The sequence below is a fragment of the Salmo trutta genome, chromosome 37 (genome assembly GCF_901001165.1).
Source record: "Salmo trutta chromosome 37, fSalTru1.1, whole genome shotgun sequence".
In the NCBI taxonomy this organism is placed as follows: Eukaryota; Metazoa; Chordata; class Actinopteri; order Salmoniformes; family Salmonidae; genus Salmo; species Salmo trutta.
Window position 1 is genome coordinate 14182855 of NC_042993.1, and position 21820 is coordinate 14204674.

The 21820-nt window shown below is 45.3% G+C and overlaps 1 protein-coding gene across 1 annotated transcript in view; it reads right to left on the bottom strand.

Annotated features, from left to right (window-relative positions):
- LOC115176636 (glutamate receptor ionotropic, kainate 2) overlaps window positions 1-21820 on the bottom strand; it is a 190598-nt gene that overhangs the window by 97736 nt on the left and 71042 nt on the right. The window contains exons 3-4 of the mRNA XM_029736756.1: window positions 5850-6017; window positions 4485-4742 (exon numbers count right to left, since the gene is read on the bottom strand). Coding sequence (XP_029592616.1) covers window positions 4485-4742; window positions 5850-6017 — 426 coding nt within the window. The remainder of the gene's footprint in view (window positions 1-4484; window positions 4743-5849; window positions 6018-21820) is intronic.

Below are 21820 nucleotides of genomic sequence, written 5' to 3' on the forward strand. Positions count from 1 at the left end.
AGCTAACAGAGCCCTGTATGGATCCTTGTTCTTTTTCAGCAGTCCCTTGACTGTTTTCACAGCTCTCTCTGCCTCACCATTACTCTGTGCATGGTAGGGGCTACTGGTCACATATGTGAAGTCATATTCTGCGGAAAAGCAGGAAAGGAACTTGCAGAGAACTGGGGAGCGTTATCTGTAACCAAGACCTCAGCGACCCCTTGCCTGGAAAAAATTACTTTAATCCATTGATAACACCAGCTGATATGGTTATGGGTGTCTTTGCTATTTCTATGTATCTTGAATAGTAATCTACCACTAGCAGATAAGTGTCATTTTTCCAATAGAACATATCTGCCCCTACCTTTTGTCATGGCCGTTTTGGCAGCTCCATTGCCATCATTGGCTCCGGACGACAAGGTTGACATTTTGTACAGACCTCACACTGGGCCACCAGCTTGGCAATCTGAGTACTCAGACCAAGCCACCACACTGACTGTTGAGCCCTCAGTCTGCATTTGGTTATCCCCATGTGTCCATCATGCACTCTGTCTAGCATTTCTGGTTGTAGAGTCTCTGGGATAACTATACGTTGTCCTTTCATGAGAAGGTCTCCATTATAGTGGAAGTCACTTTGGTGCACCCAATAGGGCTTCAGCAGCTGAGGCAGTTCCTCCTGCCTGGGCCATCCCCTTTTGCACTGCTGCACTATCTGTCAGCAGATGTGGTCTCGTTGTTGCTCTTCTGCAATCTGCTGCAGTTTGGTCTGAGATGCAGGTAGGCTGTCCTTACTGCATTAATGGACCCCTGTACCTCACCCTCTAGACACGGCTCCTCCTCTGATAATGGATGTTTAATTGGGGCCCTGGAGAGTGCATCTGCTGTGATCAGTGCCTTCCCTGGCACATACACCATCTTGTAGGTGAATCTCAGTGATCTGAGGCGGAAGCGCAGAACTCTGGGAGGCAAGTCGTCCAGTGCTTTTGTCCCGAACAGAGCCAACAGTGGTTTGTGGTCAGTCTCTACTGTAAACTGCAGGCCAATAAGGTATTGGCTGAGCCTTTCACATGCCCATGTGATAGCCTTCTCCACTTGAGCATACCTTTGCTCTGTGTCGGGAGATGTATGCTATTGGACGCCACTCCATGTTGTCCTGCATCTGTGTGAGGACCGCCCCTAGCCCAAAGGATGATGCATCTGCTGATACTTTTGTCTTAGCGTGGGGACGGTACTGGGCCAGCACTCTCTGAGGCCAGGTCTCCTTTGATTTTGTCAAACGCTACCTGTTGCATGTGACCCCATGACCAGTCATTCTCTTTGGCTAGTAAGTCTCTCAGAGGTTTGGTTGTATCTGAGAACTGTGGGAGGAACTTACCCACATATGTGGCCATGCCTAAGAAGGTCCTGACTTCAGCCACATTCTGGGGTCTGGGCATATCTGTGATGGCGCTGATCTTCTCCGGGTCTGGCTCTATTCCAGCTGCACTGATTTTGTGTCCCAGGAACAAGATCTCTGACTGTGCAAAAGTGCATTTTTCATTGAGTGTCAGGCCAGTCTCCTGGAGTCTGGTCAGAACTGCTGTGAGCCTTACATCATGTTCTGCTCTGTCCCTTCCGCACACGAGCACATCGTCCGCGTGGACTATGACGCCACTCAGCCCATCCAACAGCTGGGACATGCGTCTTTGGAAATGCTCAGGACCGGAAGCAATTCCAAATGGCAAAACATTAAAACAGTAACGGCCAAACGGTGTTATAAACGTTGTGAGTGCCCTACTCTCTGATGACAGCGGTATCTGCCAGAAACCTGAGCGGGCATCCAGCTTTGTGAAGACTTGTGAGCCATCCAACTGAGCCAGTGACTGCTCCACTGATGGTAAGATGTGTCTCTCTCTGCAGAGTGCCTCATTCAAGTTAGTCATGTCCACACAGATCCTTATGTCCCCATTGGCTTTTGGGACCACTACCATCCCTGCACACCAGTCTGTGGGACTCTCTATTTTAGACACCGCCCCAATTTCTTCCATCCTCCCCAAGTCTTCCTTTACTCTGGCCAATAAAGGGATAGGCACATGGTGAGGGGTGGTAAGAGCATAGGGGACAGCATCCTCTTTCAGGCAGATTTTGTAGTCACCTTCTATCCTTCCTAGACCAGAAAACACTTTTGGGAATTTCTTTTTGAAAACCTCACCTGGGTCCTCCAGTACGCTCACTCTCTGAATGAGTTGCAATGCTTCAATTGCTGGCAGCCCCAGCAATGGTTTGGCTAGAGAGTCAATGACGAAGACAGGCTGGATGGCACTTTTGTCTTTACTCTCCAGTTTAATCACCAAGTGCCCTACCACTGGTAAAATCTTATTGCTGGGCCCGTACAGTTTTTTGTTTGTAGAGAGCAAAGGGCCATCTCTGCTATAGCTATACAGCCTAGTTGGGATAGCTGTCACTGCTGCCCCAGTGTCTAGTTTAAATGACACAACCTCCCCATTGAGTTTAATGTCTGAATGCCAGCCAGCATTGTTTTCCTTTACTTCTCCCAGAAAGATGCTGTCCTGCTGTACCCCCTCTGAGACCTCATGCATTTGCTTTAATCGACAGACAGTTGAAAAGTGTCCTCTCCTGTGACATTTCCTGCATTCCGCATCCTTTGCTGGGCAATCTTTCCATCTGTGGAAAGGGGATTTCCCACATTTGCGACAAACACTGGAACTAGCTACTGGTGCTGTCTGTGATTGTTTTCTCCATGTCTGTTTCTGTTCTGTGTTCCCCTCCGTTTTTTAAGCTCGGTATGAAAATGCATTTATTTCCTCACTCTCTTCGCTCTGCAAGGAGCTGCTATCCCGCAGTATCGTCTGCTGTCTTTTTACTGTCTCACTCTGCCTAACCTGGTTTACAGCTTTGGACAAGGTAAACTGGGAATCCAACTGTAACTTTTCAGAAAGTGAGATATTTCTTATTCCCACTACAATCCGATCTCGGATCAGCTCTTCCCTGAGCGTGCCAAACTGACAATGTTCTGCTAGTTTGTGAACAGCTGTGATAAAACTGTCGGTGGTTTCACCCTGCTCCTGTTTGCGCATATCAAACCTAGCTCTCTCAAATATAATGTTGTGTCTCCCTACAAAATGCATTTCAAAACAGTCTTTAACGGCACTGTAGTTAAGTTTCTCTTCCTCAGTCAACGTTGAAGCATTTCATATATCCTCGGCTTCATCACCCATAGTGTAGATCAGTATATTAACTTGAAATGCCTAATTTTTCACGTTTAAGCCTGATGCTACCCTGTACCTTTCAAAGCGCCTGATCCATTTCGGCCAGTTTTGAATGTCCATACAAACAAAATTTTCCGGGGGACTAATGCGAAATCTGTCAGCACTAGCCACTGGCATGTCCGTGTTTGCGCCAGAGCCCGTTGAACTTGGAGTCACAAACCCTGAAATCCCGCCAGCTTCTTCCTCTTGCAACATGTTGCTTAGCAGTAACTTAGTCCTTGCTCGTTAGCTAGCAAAATAATGACATGCGTTATTTTATCTCCCTCCCTGCATTGAAACAGCCTGAATGTATGATTTACTTGGTACGTCCTTCACGTTTATGTGAATTTTAAAACCACGTCTGACACCATGTAGTATGATCTAACATAAGGAGCGGCGACAACGAGGTTCTAGCTCCAGCCTGTTTATTAACCTAACCCACGCATGTCATACATAGGTACGGATACCCCCAAGGGACATCCTACTACAGATTTAAACTGAATTAAATTGAAAGCAAAATGGTTTAAGTGATAAAATACTGGCCAATGGAGCCCCAGTGTGTTTCTGAGAGCATGTGAAGACCTGGCAGTGTTGTCCTGAGCCTGGACACACACACAGACATCCTGTCCTGAGGCTGGCTCCCTCCTGACCCCTGGCATATGGCACATGTACCCTGCACGCTGAGACGTTTGCTGCCTGCTGTTGTAACACTGGAACACTGGCCATCTGGGGACGAATGGGGGGGGTAGGGCTACAGGGCTACTCTACTGTACAGGACTATAATCATAGTCTATATTACCGGTGAAGGTGGACAAGGCCTTTTGGGTTTTTTGATATGGTAATTTAGCAGAGCAGAACTGTTGACAATGGCGGACATATATTTAGTATATGTGGCCCATCCGAGTACCGAACCCACAGCCCCTATGCTGCCAGGCCAGTACCATGGTCTGTCTACTGTAACTCACTAAGCTGTTTGAATCACTGTGAGAAAAAGTAAGGATGATGGAGGGTGTGAGGTACAGTACAATAAGTGATCAGTGACTGAGCCTGTTCTGTGGTCATAGACCACTGTGACTGAACCTGTTCTGTGGTCATAGACCACTGTGACTGTGAAGGTATGAGGCACAGAACTGCAATGAGGTGGTTCCAAGCCTGTTCTATTCATTCTATTTCTATGCTTTCTAGGCACAGTGGCTGGACAGACAGGATGTGAGCCTTGCTGTGTTGTCGTCATTGATAATGGTTTAGGGGTCTTACCTGTGCTGTCATCATAGACAACGGTGACTGTCTTCCACTTGAAGAAGTGAACCAGGTCCAGAATGGCCCGGCTGAGAGAGGAGAAGTCTGGGTAGAGGCTGACGTAGAAGGAGTCCCTGTTGTCAGACACCTGGTGCTTCCATTTGGTCTGGATGTGGGGCACGCCAAGCGCGTTACAGATGGACTGGACCGCATTGGCCGACGAGCTGTGGGAGGGCCCGAAGATGGCCGCCACCCCCAGAGAAAGTTGGTCGCAGGCTGGGGGAGGAGACAACGTTCAGTTAGTCCTTTATTCAGTGGTTTATTGGTTTATTCAGTATTATATGACATGCTACTGTTAGTTCCTGGAGGATAAGTCATGGATTTCCCACTCCACTATGTCAAGCTGTCCGTTCGTATGGTTTTGAATGACCATCATGAAGCATATTTGGAAGGAAACCAGTGACAGTGTAAAATGTATGAGCAAGATCTATACACAGTAGGCCAGCATAATATATGAAAAGATTGGCAACCGTTTGTAACAATAACATTCTGCATTTAAATGACTTAATTTGATGAAAGGAGAAAATGCTTCAATCACAGAAAAGGATATAATGGCCAGTAATCGATAAGACACTTTTGGATGCGTATGAAAAGCACCCTTTTCCCAATAATGTTCTACTTTGAACAGACCCTTATGGGGTTGCCCTAATGACGCTGGACAAAAGTAGCGCACTTTATCGGAAAAAGGGTGCCATTTTAAATGCAGCCTTTGAAATGTCAGGCCTAATGCAACCAGTAAAACTATAGATTATTGCAGTTTATAAACCTGTCTCCAGGGAGACAACCAGCTCTGTGAATTAGTATTACTGCTGAGTCCTTAGCAGAAACCAATCAATTGTCTCGGTTTACGTTTCAACTGCACAGACAAGGGATGCATCCCAAATAGCAACCTATTCCCATATAGGGCACTACTTTTGACCAGATTCCTATGGGGCAGCCCAATGGGCCCTAATTAAAAGTAGTGCACTATAAAGCCTAAAGGGAATAGGTTGCCATTTTGGATGCAACCATCCTCTTTCTACACCTGATTATAATTGTCCCAATCCAACCAATGAACTACACATGAGCCCACATTTACTGGGTGGGTGGGAACGCACTAACAATGCTAAATAACATAGGAGAGTCACAGAAATAGCAAGCAAACGTCAGATTAATATTTGTATATTTTAACACTTGAATATTGAATTTCTATGAATATTGTTCCAGGACACCAGCACCAGTCATGAATCTGGGTGTGAATATGAATATTGTTCCAGGACACCAGCACCAGTCATGAATCTGGGTGTGAATGCAGCTTTCTGAATTGCATTCATAACACTTGACCTTTTCTGGAGGCTTCGAAGCTGTCGTAGATGTTTATCCGTTGGATGTCGTATGTTAGCGTTGTGTTTGGCAGTAGGGTTCTGTTCCTGTTGATTGTATTTAAAGCAAATTTAAAGGCTAGTTCCTCAGCACCTGACGGCCCCGACTCAATGGACTCGAATATTCCTCCTGAAAACAAACAGAGACAAGAGACAGTTGGTTAGTACAGTAATTGAACAAGGTGGTTGATGAAATCACATTTAATGTTGAGAGAGGATTGTTCTTGACTCATTACATTTACACGTGTGTGTGATTATGCTGTTCTGTCTTTTACTCATAATTCAACAATCTCCTAATTTAAATAGAAAGGTTAATCAAATACAATTCACAAGATATGGAAAAGATATTGAAAATATAATTCCATCAAGTCCATCGAGACCTTACTATTCACAATAAAATGAGTCAGATATTTTGCACATCACATCAGCTGGGGATACTTTTTGACTCAGGCTATGGGGGTACTTTTAACACTGACACATGACTGAAGCGAAAGCTTTCAGACACGTTAAGGCTTGGACAGTTTCCAACAGGAATCTGATCAAGGGGGATGTACTACTGTAAGAGAAACTCCTGTAATGTACTGTAGAGTGATGCACTCTCTTCAGAAAGACTGGAGTGGAAAGTGTGTTTAAAAGTGCTGGCTGTATAGCCAACGGCCCTCCGGTGAATTCATCTGACAGCCAACAGATGAATGGCTGCCGGAGAGGCTTGTGAGGGTAGGGGGTGGAACTCTTAGATCAATGTGCCCTGATTGGCCGGCGGATCAATCAATCAAGCCCTTGGGGAGCGCTGGAGCACAGCAGCGGGAGATTGAAGTGTTTTGTTTGGGTTAGCCCCCTGGCCTGCCCCGTTGGCTCACAGTCGGTCTGTCTGTCTGTCTGTCTGTCTGTCTGTCTGTCTGTCTGTCTGTCTGTCTGTCTGTCTGTCTGTCTGTCTGTCTGTCTGTCTGTCTGTCTGTCTGTCTGTCTGTCTGTCTGTCTGTCTGTCTGTCAGAGGAAGCTGTCAGTAGATTCTATGGTTTATTTACTCCTACTGTAAAACTCCAAAAGCAGCAACTAAACAGAGGACCGGGACACTTGCAGAAGCAGCAACTAAACAAAGGACCGGGACAATTGCAGAAGCAGCAACTAAACAGAGGACCCGGGCCACTTGCAGAAGCAGCAACTAAACAGAGGACCGGGCCACTTGCAGAAGCAGCAACTAAACAGAGGACCGGGCCACTTGCAGAAGCAGCAACTAAACAGAGGCCCGGGACACTTGCAGAAGCAGCAACTAAACAGAGGACTGGGACACTTGCAGAAGCAGAAACTAAACAGAGGACCAGGCCACTTGCAGAAGCAGAAACTAAACAGAGGACCGGGACACTTGCAGAAGCAGTAACTAAACAGAGGACCAGGACACTTGCAGGAGCAGCAACTAAACAGAGGACCGGGACACTTGCAGAAGCAGTAACTAAACAGAGGACCAGGACACTTGCAGGAGCAGCAACTAAACAGAGGACCGGGACCCTTGCAGAATCAGTAACTAAACAGAGGACCAGGACACTTGGAGAAGCAGTAACAAAACAGAGGACCAGGACACTTGCAGAAGCAGTAACTAAACAGAAGACTGGGACACTTGCAGAAGCAGCAACAAGACACAACTCAGGAAAAGTTTCTCTCCTCTCTCTCATTAGTATTCTTCTCGTGGGAGAGCTCTATTTTGCATGCCATAATGAGTTGGAGGGAATTAATAAGCATCAGTTAATCGGGATGTACTATAATTGGAAGCCTGAGCTTTCGGAATCGGTCCGTTCACATGAGAGAAGCACCGTTTCTTGCTGAGAAGAGAATGTCTCTGTGGCTCAATTGAAAGAAAGAGGAGAGAAGAGAAGCGAGTGAAAGACTAAACGACTGACCGACCATGTGAATGTGAAAGAAGAAGATGAATCAGACTGGACAGATTAATGCGAAGACGTGACAGAGGGAGTAGGTAATGAATAAGAATATGTGTAATGTGTAAGTCCTTTGTACTACAGGTTACGATAAGTAAGCATTCACATGAAAAATGAGAGCAATGTAGAAGGCAGATTGAACTGAAGGTCAATGTATGAGTACCATACATACAGTACTGATGAATTGAATGAAGTGGTATAGGTATGGTATAGGTGGGTGAAAGGTTAACGCAATGACGTTAAATATTAATAGTATAATACGATTACAAGGGACAATGAGTGTATGGATAGGTACAGGTCTATGTGTAGTGTGAATATGACAATGAGGAAGCTAGTCTAAATGAGATTGTGGGGATGAATGTAAGAGGGTATGGTCAGCAGTGAAGGGGTAGATAGGAGAGCAGGTGGGCTAACATTAAGTAAGGCCTATGTAAAAAGGCTGCCCCATTTTCACACACAAAAATCATGTAGTGTATCTTTAGAGGGCTTTCATTGAATTTTGACATCCAGATAATAACAGTGACATATTGAGTTCCACCCAGCGAGTAGCTAGTCCCCCTGCTGACTGGTGGCTTGTAAGGTTCTTTGATTTGCTACTATAAGCCCATAGATCCACAGAGCTTACAGCAGACAGAGATCTGATATCCACTACAGAGGTGACAGCTCTCATAATACCTGACAAAGAGGAAATAAGAGCAAAATCACCATAATGTTGATCCCCAAAACACACAGGTCAGAGGTCACAAAGGGACATGGGCTTTGAGACATCGTTGGAGACAGGGACACAAGCATCGGGTGGGAGGTAGAGGGGGTATGGGAGATTATCTGAGGCTGGTGTAGTGGCTGTGTGGTGGCTGTGTGTGTGTTCGTGTGTGTTCGTGTGTTCGTGTGTGTTCGTGTGTGTGTGGGTGTGTGTGTGTGTGTGTGTGTGTGTGTGTGTGTGTGTGTGTGTGTGTGTGTGTGCGCGCGCGTGTGTGTGCCTGAGTATTGAACCAAGAGGGATATTCCCTGGCGCACGCTATGCAGACTGGTTCAGCACAGATCCCAGAACAGGAATCAGTCAGGAGAGAATCACATCAATCAACACTTCATCAATCTGGGGAAATGACATTAACAGACACAAACTGACCACAGCAGAGCACTCACCACAACCTGGCTACTCCGACCAATCACAGAGAGTTTACAGAGCCGTATCACCCGACCTAGCCAAACAGACCCTCTTGAGCTCTGTCCCAGAATAGATCCCAAACCAAAACCTCAAGCTATAGTTTGTCACAAAAAACATGTACCACGGTTTTGAAGGCTGTATCCTGCTGCTGTTGGCACCATGGTATTATAGACCTTCACTACCGGTCAAAAGTTTTAAAACACCTACTCATTCAAGGGTTTTTCTTTCTTTTTTATATTTTCTACATTGTAGAATAACAGTGGACATTAAAACTATGAAATAGCACACATGGAATCATGTAGTAACGAGAAAAATGTTAAACAAATCAAAATATATTTTATATTTGAGATTCTTCAAATAGCCACCCTTTGTCTTGATGACAGCTTTGCACAATCGTGATATTCTTTCAACCAGCTTCCTGAGGTAGTCACCTGGAATGCATTTCAATTAACAGGTGTGTGTCACGTCTTGACCATAGTAAGATGTGATTTTCTATGGTAGAGTAGGTCAGGGCGTGACAGGGGGTGTTTTGTGTTTTTCTATGTTTTGTATTTCTATGTTTAAGTTCTAGTTTTTCTATTTCTATGTTTTTTTGGGGGGTTGATCTCCAATTGGAGGCAGCTGGTCCTCGTTACCTCTGATTGGAGATAATATTTAAGTAGGGGTTTTTCTTCCTGGGTTTTGTGGGTGATTATCTTTTGAGAAGTGTTTGTTTCTCTCTGCGTCACGGTTTGTTGTTTTGTAAATTCAGTTATTTATGTTTTGCAAAGTTTCACGGATTTAATAAAATGTGGAACTACAACCACGCTGCACTTTGGTCCGATCCTTTCGACAGCCGTGACAGAATCACCCACCCCAAAAGGACCAAGCAGCGTGCCCAGGAGCAACAGAAATGGACCTGGGAGGAAATTCTGGACGGAAAAGGACCCTGGAGGCAGGCTGGGGAGTATCGCCGTCCGAGGGAGGAGATTGAGGCAGCTAAAGCTGAGCGGCTGTACCAACAATGAGGCAAGGGCGAGAGACAGCCCCCCCAAAGAATTGGGGGGGGGGTACACGGGGAGATTTTTCAGAGTCAGGTTGGAGACCTGAGCCAACTCCCCGTGCTTACTGTGGGGGGCGAGTGATCAAGAAAGCACCATGTTATGCTGAGATACGCACTGTGTCGCCAGTGCGCAGCAACAGCCCGGTGCGCTCGGTGCAAGCTCCTCACAGGTGCCATGCTAGAGTTGGCATTGAGCCAGGAAGGAGTATGCCTGCTCAGCGTTCCTGGTCTCCGGTGCGTCTTCTTGGTCCAGGTTATCCTGCGCCAGCTCTACGCACAGTACCCCCAGTTCACCAACACAAACCTGTGCAACCTGTCACAACGCCTCGCGCTTGTCGGGCTACGGAGGTTATCCAGCCAGGACGGGTTGTGCCAGCCATAAGCGCCAGACCTCCAGTGCGCCTCCACGGCCCAGTATACCCTGTGCCTGCTCCGCGCACCCGGCCTCCAGTGATGTTCCCTAGTCCAGAACTCTCTGCGACGTTCTCTAGTCCGGTGAGACCTATTCCAGCTCCAAGAAAGAAGCCTCCAGTGATGATCCATGGCCCAGAGCCTGTGGAGATGATCCATGGCACGAAGCCTCCAGTGATAATCCATGGCACAAAGCCTCCAGTGATGATCCATGGCACGGAGCCTGCAGCAACGCTCCCCAGTCCGGAGCCTGCAGCGACGCTCCCCAGTCCGGAGCCTGCAGCGACGCTCCCCAGTCCGGAGCCTGCAGCGACGCTCCCCAGTCCGGAGCCTGCAGCGACGCTCCCCAGTCTGGAGCCCCCAGCGACGGCCTGCAGCGGTGGCCTGCAGCCCAGAGCCTCCAGCAATGATCTACAGTCTGGTTCTTTCGACGACGATCCACGGTCAGGTGGCAATAAAGCAGAAGGATCAGCGGGTGGAGCGGGGAGTACGCCCCGAACCGGAGCCGCCTCCTCTGCTGGAGGTTAAGGTTATGTGGACTGCATTTGAGCTGCCATAGACATTTGTCACCCTCCCTACCATCCCTTTTGTTTTGTGGTTTATTTTGTTTTAGGTGCATTTGGAGTCTGCACCTTTGGGGGCGGGTACTGTCACGTCCTGACCATAGTAAGATGTGATTTTCTATGGTAGAGTAGGTCAGGGCGTGACAGGGGGTGTTTTGTGTTTTTCAATGTTTTCTATGTTTAAGTTCTAGTTTTTCTATTTCTATGTTTTTTGGGGGGTTGATCTCCAATTGGAGGCAGCTGGTCCTTGTTACCTCTGATTGGAGATCATATTTAAGTAGGGGTTTTTCTTCCTGGATTTTGTGGGTGACTATCTTTTGAGTAGTGTTTGTTTCTCTCTGCGTCATGGTTTGTTGTTTTGTAAATTCAGTTATGTTTTGCAAAGTTTCACGGATGTAATAAAATGTGGAACTACAACCACGCTGCACTTTGGTCCGATCTTTCGACAGCCGTGACAGTGTGCCTTCTTAAAAGTTCATTTGTGGAATTTCTTTCCTTCTTAATGCATTTGAGGCAATCAGTTATGTTGTGACAAGGTATGGGGTAGTATACAGAAGATAGCCCTATTTGGTAAAAGACCAAGTCCATACTATGGCAAGAACAGCTCAAATAAGCAAAGAGAAATGACAGTCCATCATTACTTTAAGACATGAAGGTCAGTCAATATGGAACATTTCAAGAACTTGGAAAGTTTCTTCATGTGCAGTCCCAAAAAACATCAAGCACTATGATGAAACTGGCTCTCATGAGGACCGCCACAGGAATGGAAGACCCAGAGTTACCTCTGCTGCAGAGGATAAGTTCATTAGAGTTACTGTACCAGCCTCAGAAATTGCAGCCCAAATAAATGCTTCACAGAGTTCAAGTAACAGACACATCTCAACATCAACAACTGTTCAGAAGAGACTGTGTGAATCAGAACTTCGAATTACTTTAAAAAAAACAACTAAAGGACACCAATAATAAGAAGAGACTTACTTGGGCCAAGAAACATGAGCAATGGACATTAGACCGGTGGAAATGTGTCCTTTTGTCTGGAGTCAAAATGTGAGATTTTTGGTTTCAACCGCCGTGTTTTTGTGAGACACGTGTGGGTGAACGGATGATCTGCATATGTGTTCCCACCATAAAGCATGGAGGAGGAGGTGTAATGGTGTGGGGGTGCTTTGCTGGTGACACTGTCTGGGATTTTTTTTAGAATTCAAAGCACACTTAACTAGCATGACTACAACAGCATGCTGCAGCGATACGCAATCCCATTTGGTTTTGGCTTAGTGGGACTATCATTTCTTTTTCAACAGGACAATAACCCAACATACCTCCAGGCTGTGTAAGGGCTATTTTACCAAGAAGGAGAGTGGAGTGCTGCATCAGATGACCTGGCCTCCACAATCCCCTGACTTCAACCAAATTGAGATGGTTTGGGATGAGTCGGACCGCAGAGTGAAGGAATAGCAGCCAACAGGTTCTCAGCATATGTGGGAACTCCTTCAAGACTGTTGGAAAAGCATTCCAGGTGAAGCTGGTTGATAGAATGCCAAGAGTGTGCAAAGCTGTCATCAAGGCAAAGGAGAATCTCAAATATAAAATAGATTTTGATTTGTTTAACACTTTTTTGGTTACTACATGATTCCATGTGTGTTCTTTCATAGTTTTTATGTCTTAACTATTATTCTACAATGTAAAAAATAGTACAAATTAAGAAAACCCTTGAGTAGGTGTTATAAAACCTTTGACCGGTAGTGTACCTATGGTAACTCTGGAACCAAGGGGCCACACGTACCAAGTATCTAAGAGTGCTTATTCAAGATCAGTTTAGGTAGTTTAGGCTAGATCACAATAAATAAAATGACATGTCTGGGGGGACCTGATCCTAGATCAGCACTCCTACTCTGAGACACTTGATACATACGGCCCCTGGTCTAGACACTGGAGAATGGATCAGTGTGGGCACTGGAGAATGCCCTTTCCCTCTCAGCTGGTGACGTGTTCTGTGATCAGACCACTGGGTCTTCATCAGCCCATACATCCATCAAAACCCATCACTATTAACACCCCTAATTAATGATCAATGGGGTCTTCAGCATCCCTGAATTATTAATCCAACAAGGATACCAGCGCCGTGATCAAGGTCATCACATCATCCACATCTTTCTGTGCCAAGAAGGGAGTGTATAGCCTCATTTAAATCTCAGTAAGCATGTTTGGCCACATCATAAGGCAGCATACTGACAGACATGTGGACAAAGGATAATTCATCATTCTCTTGCTGCAATATGAAAACCAAATAGAGATGAATGGTAGTGAAATTCATATTTCTTTGCTGATCAATCAGCTTTGATAGGAAAGCGCTGAGCTCTCCAAAGGCGTATCAATATTGTCATTTAGTTGCCTCTAACCAAATATTGGTAATACATTCAGCCCCAAAAAATTATCATTTTTTAGGACCCTGTCTTTCAAAGATCATTCGTAAAAATCAAAATAACTTAACAGATCTTCATTGTAAAGGGTTTAAACACTGTTTCCCATGCTTGTTCAATGAACCATAAACAATTAATGAACATGCACCTATGGAACGGTTGTTCCACAATAACAGCTTACAGACGGTAGGCAACTAAGGTCACAGTTATGAAAACGTAGGACACTAAAGAGGCCTTTCTACTGACTCTGAAAAACACCAAAAGAAAGATGTCCAGGGACCCTGCTCATCTGCATGAGCGTGCCTTAGACATGCTGCAAGGAGGCATGAGGACTGTAGATGTGGCCAGGGCAATAAATTGCAATGTCCGTAGTGTGAGACGCCTAAGACAGCACTACTGGAAGACAGGTCGGACAGCTGATCATCCTCGCAGTGGCAGACCACGTGTAACAACACCTGCACAGGATCGGTACATCCGAACATCACATCTGTGGAACAGGTACAGAATGGCAACAACAACGGCTGGAGTTACACCAGGAAAGCACAATCCCTCCATCAGTGCTCAGACTGTCCACAATAGGTTGAGAGAGGCTGGACTGAGGGCTTGTAGGCCTGTTGTAAGGCAGGTCCTCACCAGACATCAACGGCAACAACGTCGCCTATGGGCACAAACCCACCATCGCAGGACCAGAGAGGACTGGCAAAAAGAGCTCTTCAATGACGAGTTGAGGTTTTGTTTTACGAGGGGTGATGGTCGGATTCGCGTTTATCGTCGAAGGAATGAGCGTTACACCGAGACCTGTACTCTGGAGTGGGATCAATTTGGAGGTGGAGGGTCCGTCATGGTCTGGGGCGGTGTGTCACAGCATCATCGGACTGAGCTTGTCATTGCAGGCAATCTCAACGCTGTGTGTTACAGGGAAGACATCCTCCTCCCTCATGTGGTACCCTTCCTGCAGGCTCATCCTGACATGACCATCCAGCATGACAATGCCACCAGCCATACTACTCGTTCTGTGAGTGATTTTCTGCAAGACAGGAATGTCAGTGTTCTGCCATGGCCAGCGAAGAGCCCGGATCTCAATCCCATTGAGCACGTTTGGGACCTGTTGGATCGGAGGGTGAGGGCTAGGGCCATTCCCCCCCAGAAATGTCCGGGAACTTTCAGGTGCCTTGGTGGAAGAGTGGGGTAACATCTCACAGCAAGAACTGGCAAATCTGGTGCAGTCCATGAGGAGGAGATGCACTGCAGTACTTAATGCAGCTGGTGGCCACACCAGATACAGGACTGTTACTTTTGATTTTGACCCCCCTTTGTTCAGGGACACATTCCATTTCTGTTAGTCACATGTCTGTGGAACTTGTTCAGTTTATGTCTCAGTTGTTGTATCTTGTTATGTTCATACAAATATTTACACATGTTAAGTTTGCTGAAAATAAACTCAGTTGACAGTGAGGACATTTATTTCAGAATTCCTACTTCACAATCAGTCTGCACCAGTGGAGTCTGGAGGCTTTTAGTAGGAGCTATAGGAGGACACGCTCATTGTAATGGCTGGAATGGATTAATTAAATGGAATGGTATCAAACACCTCAAACATGTGGAAACCACTTTTGACTCTGTTCCATTAATTCCATTCCAGCCATTACAATGAGCCTGTCCTCCTATTGCTCCTCCCACCAGTCTCCTCTGGTCTGTACCTTATTTGTTTCCTTTAGAAGAGATGCATCAGCATCAACTCCTGTAGACTAAGTCAATCATATATTTGGGCCAAACTGATACTACGTTGGAATGTCAATATACAGTATACTGAACAAAAATATATTTTACAGATTTACAGTTTATATAAGGAAATAACTCAATTGAAATACATTCATTAGGCACGAATCTATGGATTTCACATGACTGGGAATACAGATGTGCATCTGTTGGTCACAGATACCTTAAAAAAAGGTAGATCAGAAAACCAGTCAGTATCTGGTGTGACCACCATTTGCCTCATGCAGCACGACACATCTCCTTCATAGAGTTGATCAGGCTGTTGATTGTGGCCTGTGGAATGTGGTTCCCCCTCCTCTTCAATAGCTGTTCGAAGTTGCTGGATATAGGCGGGAAATGGAACACACTGTCGTATAAGCCGATCCAGAGCATCCCAAACATGCTCAAGGTCAAGTGAGTATACAGGCCATAGAAGAACTGGGACATTTTCAGCTTCCAGGAATTGTGTACAGATCCTTGCATCATGGGACCGTGCATTATCATGCTGAAACATGAGGTGATGGTGGCTGATGAATGGCACAACAATGGGATCTCATCACAGTATCTCTGTGCATTAAAATTGCCATAGATAAAATGTAATTTTGTTGGTTGTCCGTAGCTTATGCCTGCCCATACCATAACCCTACCACTACCATGGGACACTCACTGACATCAGCAAACCACTCACCCACACAACGCCATACACGTGGTCTGCAGCTGTGAGGTCGGTTGGACGCCCCACTAAATTCTCTAAAACGATAATGAAGGCAGCTTATGGTAGAGAAATTAACATTCAATTCTCTGGCAACAGCTATGGTGGACATTCCAGCAGTCAGCATGCCAATTGCACGCTCCCTCTGTGGCATTGTGTTGTGTAACAAAACTGCACATTTTACAGTGGCCTTTTTTTGTCCCTAGCATTGTGTTGTGCGCCTGTGTATTGATCATGTAGTTTAATCAGCTTCTTAATATGCCACACCTGTCAGGTAGATGTATTATCTTGGAAAAGGAGAAATGCTCACTAACAGGGATGTAAACAAATTTGTGCGCACAATTTGAGAGAAATAAACTTTTTTGTCCATTTGGAAACATTTTGGGACCAACACTCTACATGTTGCATTTATATTTTGTTCAGTGCATAATCAACGGGCTCTGTCAAAGCCAGCCATCTCCTGCAGCCTAACCTAATGTAGCGGGTGTAAAATAAACACCTGAGCCGGGTCCCCACATCCGGTTTCAGGGGACAGGGAAGCTAGGTTGAAGATACTGGAGCTCTGAAAACTGGATGTTTACGGTTTTCTGAGAACCCCGCTGAGTGTGCCTGCAGACAAGTATAATTATGACAAAGGCACAGGCTGCGTAGGGATAAGATAGATAGTGCTTATCGTGCAAGTTTAGGGTGACCAGAATGTTAAATTGCCACAACCAAAAAGTTTCTATAACAATGAGTGCATTAGCATGGTAATAAGAAATAAGTCTAGACCAGATTACCTGAGTCTCACTGAAGGCCTAGAATAGTTTTAGCCTCAATCACCCTCACTAAATGAGTCTGACATGGCACACTAATCCCTATACCAACACCCTATTTACATAGGTCTCTGATCAAAAGTAGTATACTAGATAAGGGATAGGGTGCCATAGAATTTCTGAGTTTTGATGCTCTTCTGTACCAAAGCTTGTTTTTTTTATCACTTTTTCCTATAAAAGCTCAGCTTTGTCCAGTTGAGAATAAAATGAATGCATCACCATCAGTACATTAGTGTTAGGCAGAATTTAATTTCCCTTCATTTGGTTGAACTCGTGAAAATAAACAACACACTCCATTTTAAAGTAGTCTGTTTTCTATTTTAATACCTTGTGCCGGTCTGAAATCAATTGCTACACTTGCTGCTATCTTGGCAAGCATGTGTGTTCTTGTCGGACTGCGGAGAGGAGCGAAGAGCCGGAGAGGCTATCTTTGATGAATGTGCTCAGTAATCCAGTCAATTGGTAGCATTAATAATGTTTGGTTTGCTAAAATAGCGACTGTAGCCGCCTAATGCTTGCTGCTTCTGGGCTGTGGGGCCCTGCACACATTGAGCTGAGGGACTCAACAAGACTACAGGCTTTAAAGCTCAGCACAACACACATAGTTCAAAGATACATAATGACAGAGACAGGGGGAATTCAAATATATGTGTGTGTGTGTGTGTGTGTGTGTGTGTGTGTGTGTGTGTGTGTGTGTGTGTGTGTGTGTGTGTGTGTGTGTGTGTGTATGTGTGTGTGTGTGTGTGTGTGTGTGTGTGTCTGTGTGTGTCTGTGTGTGTGTGTGTTTTGGTTTCTGACTCATGTTGATGTTATCACAAGTTGCAATACTGGACTTTTTACAGCTTAGCAAATGTGCTCATGAATGATAACAAAAAGTGATCTGGCAAATATGCAGAACTACCGCACAGTGTCACAGTAGTGGCTTCTAACAGTAAATGATTGCATTGCAAATTGACAACACACTCATCTTGCTGAGTTGAAAGGGTATAAGAAGTAAAAGGGCAGAGAAACACCTGGATCTGATTACCATTACTGGTTTACCAAGAGGAGAACGTTAAACGTCAAGATGGTCTCTGTCCTTTCCTCTAACCTCCTCCTGCCAGTGAGTTGCTGTGCCAATGTGTCTTTCAGCCTGATCCCTCTCAGTGACTTGAATAAAGATCCTGTCTAATCCTCACACGCAACTGCACACGCACACACAAACCAGGAAACGCCTAACGCCTCTCTCCTCTCAGACTGGTCATGACAGGCCTACCAGAGTAAAGATGAAACATCATCTATCTCAATTTCCTCTCAGAGAAAAAACACAGAGAGGAAATTAATAGGAAATCCAGCTTCAGCTCGTTGCTCATTTTGGTGGAGTGAAAATTATTTATGTGGAAAAATAAGGTAGACCACTATAACCACCCTCGCACACACACACACACACACACATGCACACACACACACACACACACACACACACACACACACACACACACACACACACACACTTCCTTTCCGTCTCCCTCCGATGTTGACAGTTTGATGGCGATCAGTGTCAGAATAGCAGCGCAGCAGAACGAGAAGTGTAGCATGACGCGCTCCCAGAGCATGTTCCATCTTTATCACAGCTGGGGTGTAACAGACAGAGAGGGAGGGAGGGAGGCCTGTGGAACTGAACTGTCTCACACCTGAGGTAGTTACAGTGCAAAGGAAACATTTTATTATATTCAGGCATAAATGTAGATCTTGTTCTAAAACTATAAATCTATGAAATATTTCCTTACAGAGGAAGAGGGAACAATAATATCATCAGGAGAGGGACTGCAGGCATTTTAAAATGCCTGTACAACAACTGTGCCCTAAAAATCTGAAATGCTGTTTTTCTGTTATTTTCTCTGTTCTGTGTGTTCAGAACAATTTGTTCCTTCTCAAGATCAACAGCAGCACGGTTGTGTACCGTGTGTACTATGGGGATATGTCTGTCTGTCTGTCTGTCTGTCTGTCTGTCTCTGTCTGTCTGTCTGTCTGTCTGTCTGTCTGTCTGTCCTGTCTGTCTGCCTGCCTGCCTGCCTGCCTGCCTGCCTGTCTGTCTGTCTGTCTGTCTGTCTGTCTGGTCTGTCTGTCTGCCTGCCTGTCTGTCTGCCTGCCTGTCTGTCTGTCTGCCTGTCTGTCTGTCTGCCTGCCTGCCTGTTCATCTGTCTGTCTGCCTGTCTGTCTGCCTGTCTGTCTGCCTGTCTGCCTGCCTGCCTGTCTGTCTGCCTGTCTGCCTTTCTGTCTGTCTGTCTGTCTGTCTGTCTGTCTGTCTGTCTGTCTGTCTGTCTGTCTGTCTGCCTGTCTGCCTGCCTGCCTGCCTGCCTGCCTGCCTGCCTGTCTGTCTGCCTGTCTGCCTTTCTGTCTGTCTATCTGTCTGCCTGCCTGCCTTTCTGTCTGTCTCTCTGTCTGTCTGCCTGAGGTGGAGAATTAAAGATGTTGCGCTGACTGACTGAAAGCCACCAGAGACTGACAACAGAACAGTGGCATTTATGGTATATGGTTTATCCTTTAATCAAACCTTTGTCTGTCTCCCTCACTCTATTTCTCTCCTTCTTTACTGTATATATCTCCCTAAGCCCTCTTCCCTCCACATTCTCTCTTGCTCTAATTGTCTCTTTCTCTCTCACTCTCTCATTCTCTAATTCTCTCTCTCCTCTCTCCTTCTTTTCTTTGTCTTTCTTAAAAATACTATGATAAATGGTAGATGTTAGATTAATATAATGTTAACATGGAAAATTATGTAGTGTTCCATCTCTTTTCTTTTTTTGGTTGATAGAAAGATAGAACAGCGTTGAGTACTCTGCTGGACACTTTCCCAAATGTCAGTGCATCTTAGCCGTTGTCAAGCACTCCCAGACCCACAAATGTCAGCCTCTCCTCAGCACCAGAGCTATTGTGAACCACTCACACAGCTGGAAATGTCAATGATTCCCCTGACAAAGATAGAAGACATTGAGAGAGAGAGATTAAGGTCTTTGGGAGCAAGAGAGGGACTCAGAGAATGTAGCTTCCAGCCCAGTATCTATAGATCTATTCTACAGTGTAGTACTGGTCACATCACTCCTTCCTCGACAACTCCTCCACAGTATACAAGCCCCTACAAGCCTGTGACCCATGTCATATGACATACAGTATGTATGTGTCCTTGTGACAGAAGTCCCAGAGATGTGTATGCCGTAATTTCTGGACTATTGAGCGCACCTGAATATAAGCCGCACTCACTGAATTAAAAAAATAATAATAATTGAACATAAATAAGCCGCACATGTCTATAAGCCGCAGGTGCCTACCGGTACATTGAAACAAATGAACTTTACACAGGCTTTAACGAAAAAAGGCTTGTAACAAAAATAAATGGGCTTTAACGGAACACGGCTTGTAACAAAAATAAATAGGCTTTAACGAAACACGGCTTGTAACAAAAATAAATAGGCTTTAACGAAACACGGCTTGTAACAAAAATAAAAAATTAGCAGTAAACAGTAGCCTACCAAGAAAGTCATTGGTCACTATCTTCCTCCTCCTGTGCACTGAAACCACTGAAGTCATCTCCTTTCAAAAAAATGTGAAAGCGGGAAAAATCCATATATTAGCTGCGTCATTGTTTAAGCCGCGAGGTTCAAAGCCTGGGAAAAAAGTTGCGGCTTATAGTCCGGAAATTACGGTAATTAATTGAAATTGGAAATTACTTCCTGAATTGACTAAATTGAAATGGCATTCACCCCAGTAAAGAACAAGAGTCACAAGATCACTACAACAAACCTGTACAGACGTGGTACCCTGTAAATTGGGAGAATGGTGCCAAAGCTCAGACTATGACTCAAATTCAATCAATTCCACATTCAGAACAGCACATTTCAGCTTCACTCAGAATGTTTACCCTGCATTTCAAGGACAGGTGTGTTTTCTGGACAATAACCAGAGACAATGTCCTCTAAAGGAATAGCTTGCAGGGTGCCTCGGTTCTAACACAGTTAAAACTTTTGATAAACCTGGGGCCTGAAGACTCAATACCAACCGTGACTCATACCCCATAGTCACACACAGGAGCACATCTGAGTACTACAGAGCTGTACACACATAGACACACACACAGCTTCAACACCAGCCAAAGTCCCAGAGAGGACAACCTAAAAATGACACACACATACAGACACACACAACCTCTCTCTCTTAGTTTCACACACTGTAACGCCCTGGCCATAGAGAGGGGTTTTTGTTCTTTATTTTGGTTAGGCCAGGGTGTTACATTGGGTGGGCGTTCTATGTTCGTTTTCTAGGTTTTTTGTATTTCTTTGTTTTGGGCCGTGTGTGACTCCCAATCAGCACAGCTGAAGTTCGTTGTTGCTGATTGGAGTCACACATAGGAGCATGTTTTTCCTTTGGGTTTTGTGGGTAATTGTTTCTGTTAGTGTTTTGCACCTGACAGGACTGTTTGGCTGTCGGTTTCTTATTTTTGTATAGTGTTCTTTCTGCTATTAAATATTCAATGATGAACACTAACTCCGCTGCACCATGGTCAACTCTCTCTCCCGACAGCCGTTACACACACACACACGCACACAACCTCTCTCTCTTAGTTTCACAGACACCGCAACACAACCTCTCTCTCTTAGTTTCACACGCACACACACAACCTCTCTCTCTTAGTTTCACACACACACACAACCTCTCTCTCTTAGTTTCACACACACACACAACCTCTCTCTCTTAGTTTCACACACACACACAACCTCTCTCTCTTAGTTTCACAGACACGCACACAACCTCTCTCTCTTAGTTTCACACACACACACACAACCTCTCTCTCTTAGTTTCACACACACACACAACCTCTCTCTCTTAGTTTCACAGACACGCACACAACCTCTCTCTCTTAGTTTCACACACACACACACACAACCTCTCTCTCTTAGTTTCACAGACACGCACACAACCTCTCTCTCTTAGTTTCACACACACGCACACAACCTCTCTCTCTTAGTTTCACACACACGCACACAACCTCTCTCTCTTAGTTTCACACACACACACACACAACCTCTCTCTCTTAGTTTCACAGACACGCACACAACCTCTCTCTCTTAGTTTC